Source organism: Thermobia domestica, chromosome 3, assembly GCF_964235325.1.
Source record: "Thermobia domestica chromosome 3, izTheDome1.hap1.1, whole genome shotgun sequence".
NCBI lineage: Eukaryota > Metazoa > Arthropoda > Insecta > Zygentoma > Lepismatidae > Thermobia > Thermobia domestica.
Window position 1 is genome coordinate 123117490 of NC_137456.1, and position 12060 is coordinate 123129549.

The following is a 12060-nucleotide window of genomic DNA, read 5'->3' on the forward strand; positions in this document are numbered from 1 at the left end:
CAATTAGTTGTTATACCAAGCTATTAGAGCACATATTCATAGATAAAGTGATTTACCTTGTGCCTCAGTTTTGCTCTTTCAATTGAATATTTCCATCCACATAGGGATCATTTTTAAGAACAAAAGGAAAGGATCCAGTCAAGTAGCATAAAAATTTTGCTGAAGATGATCCCCACGCGGATGGAAATGGAAATATCCAATTAAAGAAATAAACTGAGGCACACAAAGTAAGCCACGTTTCTTAGCACTATTTATATCCATGATACCAAGCACCTTTGACGGTTTGAACTGCTTCGGTCATGTAACATACGCCGTAAACTATGCACATATGTCAATACTGAAAAAGTTATGAATTATCCTTGAATTAATATTTATGCTAAGTTGGGTTCGAGATTCCCAGTTACTATGCTGTTGTTTTATTTCCATTTGTTTCTTTTCTTTTCTTTTTTTTCTTTCTTTTTTTTTTGTATTGTATTTATTCGGAATTACATTGTTCTTTACTTTGACATTCCTAACCAAAGTCTGATACGCTCAGCTATATTTACGATTATGTATTGACTTTTGTTTCTCAGCTCTTCGTGATTTTTTTCTGTTAATTATTACTAGCTTTTTTAGTTCCGTGTGTTTGATACCATCTTTATATCTGAGTAATGATTTCTGTATTGTTGCGTCACATTTTTGTTTAGATCTCCTTGTAGTTGATGTTTTCTACATCCATATTTTAGTTTATTTTTCGGCGAATATTTTTCTCTTTTGTATTGTGTTAGTAGTCCATTCAGAACTCATAGCTGTTTATTATTATTTTTATTATTATTATTATTATTATTATTATTATTATTATTATTATTATTATTATTATTATTATTATTATTATTATTATTTATTACATATATATTCTAGGAAGGATTTTAGTTGTACTAAATGCATGTTTAAATAGGTGCTTAAGTTATATTTTCACATGTCTTTTATGTTTGCCTGTTTCCTATGCTCTCAAATTTTTGAATTTCTGTATTCAATACATGGTGAACTAATTCATTTAATTCTTTGGCTTGTAATATTTCAGAGTGATTTCACTGCTGCTATTTTGTTTTATATTAACAAAATTTTGTTGACTTCTGTTTGCTGTAAGTGACGACACTTCTTTTATGTTCTTTTTCGTGTATAGTTTCTTTGTGTCATCGATTGTTATTCGTGTCAACTCATGATCAAAGTTATGTTCGTGTACTATCTTCTTAGTTTGTGGCTAAAGCTCAGCAAATACTTACGCTTTGTTGTTATTGGATTACTCACTTTTCATTCGATGTTCAAAACTTAAAAAAAAAAAAAAAAAAAAAAAAAAAAAAAAAAAAAAAAAAAAAAATCACTTAATGAAGCATCTATTATGCAGAAAAGTGCGATTTGGTTAATCTAGTCCCTCATCGCTGTGCACCTTCGTCACTTGTTTGTTCCATTTATTGTAATTTACCTGTTGTTATATCATGGCTGGATTAAGGCTACTTTAGCTGTTGTTATACCATGTGATTGATTAAGACTACTTTAGCTGTTGTTGGAAATGTATTTTGAAATGAGAAACAGGAAAATTATCCGTATTGTGAACTTTTTTTGAAAGGACATGTTCTACTCTGTAGATGAGTGATAGCGTTGCCGAACCACTTATTTCAAGCATTTGAACTACAAAATCTACTACACAAGATCATTAACAATGTTGAGAAAAGTACTTAGGTGCAAAATTGGTACATAATATTTCTCTCTCTCTCTCAGTAGCGGATCGTAGTCTGTAAAAGCACCGGTTGCAATGTTGCAATATCAAAGGTATGTAGGTACGCGCAAGTGTTTCCCTCCCCCAGCATTCTTGAGTCTTATCCAAGAAATATTCAGGAAATGTGAAGAGGAAAGTCTTTTAAGCTCTATTTGTATATTATTGATTAAATTATTTCTCTAATATTGATTTAATATATAAGCTATTTCCTTTTTTTCAAACAACCACTATCAATGTACGTTTATACACTATTTATATACAAAACCTCTACACTCATGTTATTGAACACGAGATAAATCGAATATATAGTATGTGCTGTAAGCCATGAATGATGGCGTTAATCCGAAAAGAAGAAAAAAAAAAAGCAAGAAAATTGCATGCACGCAGTTAAACAAAATTATTTCATTATATAAACTATGCATTATTTTAGAATGGAAGGTCTTTCTTCGATCTTTCGGGCTTCAAATTTTTCTATGACTTTATTGAAATCTGAAATGCTGCTCGCCAAGTTTCTCTGAATAGAAAGCATCGCTACTACAAATATTTTCCGCTTTATTTTCTTTAGGGTCCAGAAACACCTCTCTCCTCCGACAACAGGGTTGGCAAAAACCATGGTTTTTATTTAAAAAACCAAATAAACCGGTTTTTTTGGTTTAAACCAGGTTTTTTTGGTTTAAACCAGGTTTTTATGGTTTAAATAATTTGCTCTATATATTCATATCATATATGAACAGAAATAAGTTTGTTTCGCCTTGATGTTATTATGCGACAACCGAGTTATGCTGGAAGGGGTCACATAAGCTTAAAGCGGAATAAAAACCGCTTCTCGAGTTACATCCGAGAGAAATTGTCCTCCATTTGAACTCGGAACCAGGACTAATTGGCCACAAATGCGATACGTCTGCCGACTCACTCACGAAGGAATCCTGATAAAAAAAAACGTTGTACTGATCTCTGTCAAGAGTCATTTCAGAAGGACAAAAAGATAAACAGTTACACAACTGAAACCATTACACAGAATTACACATGAACAATTTCAAAGTACTACGAAGTACAGAAGAACTAATTTAGTTCAAGTTAGTTAATAACGACTTTTATTGGTCCAAATTAAAGAAATACACCGACTTAATCTGCATATCAATAAGAAAAGTGAATAAAGATACGAATTATTTGAGTCCACTTTGGCTCAGACTCATTTATACATAAATAGATACCAAAGATACTTATTTCACTAAATGCCTCTCGTGAGGTCTTTATGACCCCCCCCCCCCCACACACACAAAAAGTACGGCATTTTCGATGTATTTTATCAATAGTAAACATTGAAACGAAACAATATTTAGAATTTTTCTTCGATTGCAATTACATAACAATAATAACTACAAAAAAATCACAAAATAAACGTTTATAAACTTATTTTAAAAAAAGTTGCTTTTGTAGTATAATCTTTTTGAGTAATGAATGGGGAATTTAGGTCTGAATATAATACGAATAATATACGGGAGTGAAACGTGATAACCCACAAATGTGTGTTCATCAAGATTTTACAAACACTTACACTTTTACGAACATTTTTTGTTCTTTGGTTTAAACCAGTTGGTTTTTTTGAAAAAACCAGCTGGTTTAAACCTTGGTTTAAACCATGGTTTAAACCACCTTGGTTTAAACCAGCCAACCCTGTCCGACAATATGCATTTTGTTAGCATTTCTTTGTATAAATATACGGAACAAAAAGTCCATTTCCAGGAACCACGTATTTTTTTGTCTGTAAAGAAGCATGAAATCTAAGATGTTTTCCTTTGAAAATGAAAAAAAAAATAATAACAACATTCCAGCAAATTAGGCTAAAGAAGACAGATGAGTATTGGAAGTGAATGATTTGATATTAATTTATGCTCTCCACCGGAAATCGAACACGGAATCATGTGCACGAAAGACAGAGCTAGGAATTAGACCAGTAGTAAGACATTTTCTTCTTGGAGACTCGATTGACCCCCCCCCCCCCCAGAATAGGATTTTTTAAAAAATAAAGAATTTTCACCTTTGTATTATAAATGTTAAATAAAATCTATTGACTTCGAACGACCGCCCCCAAATTTTTCAGCCTGGATCCGTCCCTGCTACCACCAGACATATTTGTTCTTTGCGAGTTTATGTTTTGTGAATAACTTCTTTCTTCCACGCGCCTGTATCTTCCTCACCCTATCAATTGAGTCAAGCGCTGCTAAGCGGAGGAATTCGTAACTATTACAGAAGCTGACCAGTTGCGAAGAAAGTGCAACCGCAAGGGACCAATACGGGAAGATACGAGCTTTGCAAGAATAAATCCACTTCCCCATGTTAAGAGATAGGAGCTCGCTGCCATATGCTCAATGTTACTGCTTCCAGTGGCAACGAACGTTGCCACCGGAAAGGTAAATCTCTCTCTTTCTTTCCGTTTATAATTGACTTTTTTCAGAAATGCATCAATACTGTTTTGCGCTCAAGAGCAAAGGTTTATTTTTTACTGATACACTACTTTAACACTTAAAAATATTTTTAGTATTAAAAAAATATCCGGTTGCACATCCATGCAACATATAGTACCAGCCGCCACTGCTCTCTCTCTCTCTCTCTCTTTCGATATATATAAGTTTCAATGTACCTTGATGCATTTTCAATATCTAATATGTCCAGTTCTAGGTGCATTTTATGTGTTTTTGCAGAAAAAATGCAGGTAGTTACCGAAGCAATGACAGACAGAATACCCAGCTTATCATTAGATTTAATTGGTCTATCTACATCTATGTTATTTGTCAAAGTAATGTTATCTGGATCAAAATATTTCTGTGCCTAACTGTACAGTACATATTTGATGATCAGTTGATTGGAATTTGCCATCCCTTTGTATTACCGAGTTATTTGAATTTAGATCTACTGTTTAAAATGGAACCCGAATTACTATTGGGTTTTTATCTGACATTAGCACTTTCACTAGAAATCAAACTCAAACCAACACAGACTATATAATTGCGTTAATCTCTATTTCAGTTGTTGTTCATAGAGTATCACACATGTGCCTGTTTTGCAATAAAATATTTAAAGTAACAGCATTTGTAACATAACTGTTGAATTGCGTCCCGTCATTGAAAATTAGTTTACTGATAACGTATATTCATTAATCAGATATTAGTAAAAGCAAACTTCTTTTATTATTATTATTATTATTATTATTATTATTATTATTATTATTATTATTATTATTATTATTATTATTATTATTATTATTATTATTATTAAATATGTTTTGCATTAAAAGCACTTGTTATTTGTTACAAAAAGTATTTTTAAGCAGTATGTTTTAAATTTTTAGTTTTTCTTTTATGCAAAAGAACTCTTAAAATAGCTTAGGTACTTCATTAATATCCTACCCAGGTAGTATATTTTGGAAAAATAACCTTGTACTTGGACTAATACTGAATACTGCACACTTTAAACCAAAGCGCTATGGGAAAAGCTTAAGAATCTGTTTACGTCTGCTGAAGTTCCTGCACGAAGTTTGTACACTATTTTCAGTGACATGGGTACGCGAATAACCAAGAAGTGATTACCACGTGTGCTCTCTGGTTCACTGTCAAGATAAATCCCAGATAAACTCTATTGATTGCATAGTTGGACGAGAAACTGTTTACAGTTTCATATACGCGTATAAAACGAATTCATAGAAATTGCGTACTATATAAGATAGAGAAGCTCTAACGTAATTCTGAATATAAAGTTTGAATTCTGACCATTCTGTATCATAAGCAGATATTGCATGTTTATCCGAACAATAATGGCTAACGCAGAATCCTTTGTTGCTTGTCGCTACAAACGAAGACCGAGGGTAGATTCCCTAGTTCTCCAGAAAGTAGCTATGCAACAAATATTGGAGGATGGTTTTTTATCTTTTATTCAGTATGAGCCATTGTTTTTGTCACGCAATAATGAAGAAAGAATCAACATAACATATGGTTTGTGTTATTCGTTATTTTTGTTTTTAGTTTAACAACCACGGTTATGCACCGAGACTAAGAGTGACGGTGACTATGATAATAAATAAAATGATGGCATGAAGAAAATGGAAGTAGAGGGGAAAACTCCGAGAAAACTCACGCACATTGTGTTTGTCCATCAGAGTGTCACCAATTGAACCAGGGACCCCACGCACCAGAGGTGAGCACTCTACTACTGAGACACGGCAACCCGTATTATTCATTATTTTGTGCCAACTACCTTCGTTAAACTTTATTGATGCAACATGATTCTTGGTCTTTTTTTTCTTTAAAAAAATGTATTTTACTTTCATTATTATGTTAAGAAAATAAGCTCCATTGTTTTGATAATAATACGTGTTCGTATATGTACTAACAGATAATAGTCTAAGTAAATTCTCTTCCTTCTTTTTTGCAGGGCTTTCATAAGGGAGTGCTCAAATTTTGAAGTGGAGGTGTTTAAAGTGCCAAGAACCCTGAGAAGAGGAAGCAACAGACGTAGTGGTTTGTGTGAGGAACAGTACCAGAGCAAATCTTCTATAGCTGTTAGAAATCTTAGTTCTAATAATTCGTACAATTTAAATTCGTATCCGAGGAAATATTCGTCAATTGGTGAAGAAGCAAGGAGAAATGTGGTGATTGGCTTACCCGAAATAGATATCAGTGTGTGTTCGTTAAGGAAAAAGTTTCTGTGTACTCAGTGTTCAAAAAGTTTTACCTGTAAAAGAGATTTTACAAGGCATATGCGTATGCATACTGGTGAGAAACCTTTTAGCTGTTCCTTTTGTAGTAAGAAGTTTTCTCGTAAAGATAATTTAAGGGTCCATGAGCGAACCCATACTGGAGAGAGGCCGTACCTTTGTGGTTTTTGTGATGCTTCGTTTGCCTACAAGTCCATGAGAGATCATCATTATATTAGAAATCATGATATCAGAAACTGAAAGCTCATGCCATAAAGAAAAATCTATACACGAATTGTGAGGATTGGTTTGCTGTCTTAAATAATGACTTTGAAAGTTAATGTACGTGAAAGATAGTGTGTGTGTGTGTGTTTCTAACTGGAGCTTAACGCGTCTTTCCTCAGAGTCCATACGAGACATAGACTGGCAACCTAACGTGGAACCTAAACCACGATAGTTTCTGTAATACCCATTTTAGTTCATCCACTAACAACCATTCACATCACCTTCTCCAGTGTTCAACGTATCAATTATAGTTGTGAGGCGTACATTGTTGCGAGAATCTCTGTTCATTAAGCTTAACGGAAGTTGCTGCATGACGATATTCTCTGTATATATTCTGTAACGGTTGATCGATTGGTTGATTTGGAGTTTCACGTCTCTTTTCAGCACCAAGGCTACATAGACTTATAGCTTAAGATGTGATCCAAGATTTCTCACCAGGAATCGAATCCAGGTTCGGCCCGCCGAATACGTGTATGCTTACCATATTGCTAGGAGAGAGCTTCATATCCTGAAATGTGTTTGCCAAGTAAGAGTTACATTGACTGTGCAATACGATCAGTGTGAATATTCTGATAATCAGATTTAGTTGCATGAAGACATATATGTAAGGTTCGTTTTAAATTGAAGCTATGAGATATACGAACTTTCAGGCTCAGAGCATACAGAGATTCAGGCCGAGAATGAATAAGTGAAGAAGGCACTTAAGCAGAAATATCGTATGTCAGGAAGTTCGAAAGAGAACATTTTTGTAACACACTAGGATGATCACATAATACGTATGAACTTTATATTATTTAATAACATTAGTCATAACAAATACGCTATTCACGAATAAATGTTTTATTGTAAAACTGAATATTATTAGTTTATTGGTCAACTGTTAATATTTATTGATCATAAACATTTCAAAATCTGTTCACTTAGATTTAAGTTATTTCCAATTTATTACAATGCGTATTCAGAAACATAGAGTTTACATATAACACAGAAACTGTACCTTGTCTACGTCTGCCATGCTTCCTAAGTGAAGTTATAAAATAGATGCATCGAGATTACGTCAGATTTTATTTCGGTATCTTGGTCTTTTGAAATTATTTTAACTATGTATTACAACAGATCAAAATACTTTCATGCACTATGCGGTTTTATTTGTATTTTGTTTTATCACATGACGGCCACAAATGTTCAAGAACAATGTTTTACAAATAACATAACACATTGCATTACAGCGAAGCACACTATATTGAAGAAGACAGAAACAGGTTGCCAGCTTCGTATTTAGTTGAGTGGCATTGAACGACTAAAATTAATATTTTGAACCATATTATGAGACGTAATCTAACTAAAGAAAGCGTAATCTAACTAAAGGAAGCGTAAGGAGAAAATAAATTAAAACTCATTACAATTATTTCCACTCAATGGCATTTACAAGAGCGTTTCGTGGTGCTAACACTTCCCCATGAGCAAGATATTATGCACAACTAAACATTACCATAGTAACATCTGTGCACAAACACCTAAAATTATATGAACTTGGGAAATTGAACTCTCCCTTGTCGAACTTCTGAGTTTGCCACTGTTTCCGGTATTTGTTTATTTAGATTGCCTTTGTAATGGGTGAAATGTGAGAATTATTGAGAACCAATTACGGATCCACGGTCATGCTCATGAAACAAACTTACAAGTCTCTATATAAGATGTAAAATATAATGTAACATTTTACCTATAACTATGAGTAATCTAGAGCTTAACATATCAAAATATTGAAGATCCAAAGATTTCTTATTTTCGAGACACACCCTGAATTCCATCTTTGAACGAGAGAATAAACATTGGTAAAAGAAAGATTTCTGCAAAGAAAATCAAATTACACTCCAGTTCATTTATACGAAAGTGTTCATAAATGTCATTTATATAAATGAAAAGAAAAAAAGGTAGGCCAACGATGCAGTTGAAGCTACGAATTAGAAAGCAAATGAGGAAGAGAAATTTCAATGTCATCAAATCAGATGTTGCAGAATCACATGTAACAATCAACGAACTTCAGAAAAAGATTTCCAAATGCGTCAGATTTCCCACCTGGAACGGGAGAGAAAATAAATTCCAGAGCATTGCGCATTGCAGTATGTTTGCATACATGGGATGACACAGTCACTGACACATTTTCTCGCAAATTACATTTGGACATGATCCCAAGTTATATCATGCATATCATACTATATGCAGGCCCGTATTTAGTGCTAAGTGCTATTCTGTGCTCAAGCACAGGGCGACAGAATTTAGGGGCGGCAAAATTTTGCATTTTTTAAAATGAAATGAAATGAAATCTTTAAGTTCTACGTCCCACAGCTGTGCCGGCGAGGCTAAAGGAGACTGTGATGATGAGTAGGAATGAAATTGTGGAATGAAGAAAGTGAGAGGATACGGGAGAACTCCGAAAAAACTCACGTACACGGTGTTTGTCCACCACAAAGCTCACTTGGTGCGAGCTGAGATCGAATGAAGGACCCCATGCACCAAAGTTGAACGCTCCATCACTGAGCCACCGCAGCCCTCAGGACTTTTTTTTAAGTATTCACAATAAAGTAATATTTAAAACTAGCAACTCACAGAAGCCCGCGCAAGTGAGAAAAGTATGACCTTGAAATTGAATTGGATTAAAACTGACTATTCGTCTCAGTGACCCCAGAAACTATGAATTGGTCGTTTTCGGGGGGGGGGGGGGATGCAAATTTTGTGCGAGGGGCGGCAAATTATTTAAAGCACAGGTGTGTACAATATATAAATACGGGCCTGACTATAGGACAAAACACAGATTATAATAAGGAAAATAACATGGAGAAAGGATAGCTAAGTATGGCTTATACCTGAATACTAGCAGCTGTGTAAAGTTAGTTTCCAGATGTCAGGTGACTCATCATTTTAATTACTATTGTGAATTGTTATAAACTGTCATATAATTGATCATTTATTCTGATGTACTTAAGTATACAAATTTTCTTAGATTTTACATTAAAAAAAAGTTCCACTACATCAGAATGTAACATGACATGGTAGGATGATATAAGTCACCTTCGGAGAATACAACTATTTAATGTAACTTTATAATAAAGTAAAATATTCTTCAGTTTCGAGTCTCCACAGTACTGCTTATGTCCCACGACTATTATATGTAATAAGTCTATGATTACAACATATGACATTAATTCTCTAAAGTTGAAGGGAGAAAAGAAAATAATTATATATTAATTACGTGAGAGTAAATGGGACTTGAAACCATCAAATTTTTTAATCTTTTTTGTGGAATTTAATTTTACCTTCGCTTTATGTACTGGTTAAAAAGTATACTATAACTATTATTTGCCAAAAAAAAAAAAAAAAAAAAAAGACTGGAGAAAGTAATAAAACCGATTTTAGTTTAATTCCTACAATGGCTTCAATTAGCTTTAAGCTTGCTATTACAAAATTTCACTTTGCAGATTGTCGTAATACCCTTAAAGACATATGCTACTTCAACTAACTGATAAGAAATGTTAATGCTTTTATTTCTTATATTGCTGTTTTCTTCCGTCATCTTTTCTCAGATTACTAGTAATTGTATCTTTTTTCTTCTTCGATTCTTTTACAAAATTCTTCCTGCTTTATTTGAAGCTTAGGCCCTATCAATATGTTTTACGTATTAGAATTTTCTCATATTACTATTAGACATTGCCTCCGATCTGTTCTCTTCCTCTTTGAAATCTATGTTTGTCAAAACATAACTTTTGAACAATATCCCAATAGATGACCTTCAAATCTACGATTATTTTCATAACGTCAGTTCTTGCCATTTCATATTGAATTTTCCGAACACTTTCGGCACCGACTTGTCGTATTACTTTCTTTCTAACAACATAGAAACTTAATATTACTTATTCCTTTTTCTTGCGATGTTACCTACAAATAAGAACCAACAATAAATAAAAGTGCAAGGAATGAATAATGGGCCGAAATATTGTAAATAAATAATTTAGAAGTATGTAAGTATCCGGATTCAAATAAATAATTTCACGATGCTTACTTTCATTTACTGCTTGGATCGAGAAAATGCACTGCGTATTACATAGATACGAGCAGATGGGCTTGTTCTGCTCTGCGTATTATAATACACATTGTATTTCCTCATTCCACTCATTAGTCAAAGAGTAAAGCTCAAATCTAGTCCAAATGCCCTTTCTGGGACATACTCATCAGTGTCTCAGGCTCCAACGTTCTGTCCGTAGTTTGCTATATGCAATTCACGATAAGCGAATTAAATATATCAAATCACTGACACAGGGTACTGAACCCTCAAATAGTGTGGAAGCAAAGTACCAGAAGGAGTAAACATTTAATAGTTCAAAATACTGAATACATAAATAAAACTGTATGAAAACTGAAAGTAAATAAATGTAACAAAAAACTTTCTCCAGTACGCAGCAAAAAATCCAATAGTAATATCCACAAACTGACCAATTTTGAATAATGAAAGGGGTTCGAAGTGAGGATTTCAACTTGTAGTTCGATTGAGTGGTTCTCTAGGATATAGCGAATTGTTATAATCATTGTCCTCGCAAACATGTGTGAAGAAGGTGAACAAAGCCTAAAACGTTAGAGTATTTTCATTATTAAAAAAAAGAAAACATTTGATCAAATTCTAAATATGCATACAAATTTTATATGTACCCTGTACCATGGAAAAGTTACATTTTTTCTGAGAAATGAAAATATTAAACTTGACATTTTATTCGTAGAAAGTGGAACATTACAGGGAAATTCTATTATGTTTTACTTCGAAAGAACAAAATAATGAATCGGTGTTCAATCTATTGAGCATTCAGAAATCCTGGTGAATGGCTGGCGAAGCTAGTAAATGAACAAACAATCACATTACTGAATAGCCGAGTAAATCATTTAAAAAAATTAGTATGCAAAATGTAAATTAACAATACATCGCCTTGCTTGGAAGTTGTATAAAGTCTCAAGGCAGAAGTTCATGTTGAAAACGTGTGCCTCTAAAATTTCACAATGCTGGGAATATAAATACTTATTATCTTATTATATCTCGTGTACATAAAATAAAAATACAACAACGACGGTAGCTTTCCAACTTTGTACTTTTTTATTGCTTATCCTGTTCTTGAGAACCCCCTCCCCCACCAAAATTCACTTCATATGTTATATAACTTTAGTGTTGAAGTATTTTTGTGTCTTTGGTGGATACAGTGCAGTGGGGCGAAATACTATTTCTGATCACATGTTAGGAAAATTAAGAAGAAAAGTTTGAACATGTGACTAGTTCCTC

At 33.4% G+C, this 12060-nt stretch overlaps 1 protein-coding gene across 4 annotated transcripts in view; it reads left to right on the forward strand.

The window, feature by feature from the left end:
* LOC145680694 (uncharacterized) overlaps window positions 1–12060 on the forward strand; it is a 357368-nt gene that overhangs the window by 186540 nt on the left and 158768 nt on the right. Inside the window, exon 4 of one of the 4 annotated variants that reach the window (XM_081751604.1) lies at window positions 6191–7593. The exons of the other annotated variants lie outside the window; for them this stretch is intronic. Coding sequence (XP_081607730.1) covers window positions 6191–6713 — 523 coding nt within the window. The 3' untranslated portion in view covers window positions 6714–7593. Of the gene's footprint in view, window positions 1–6190; window positions 7594–12060 lie in introns of those variants that run through there. 4 annotated transcript variants of the gene reach the window in all.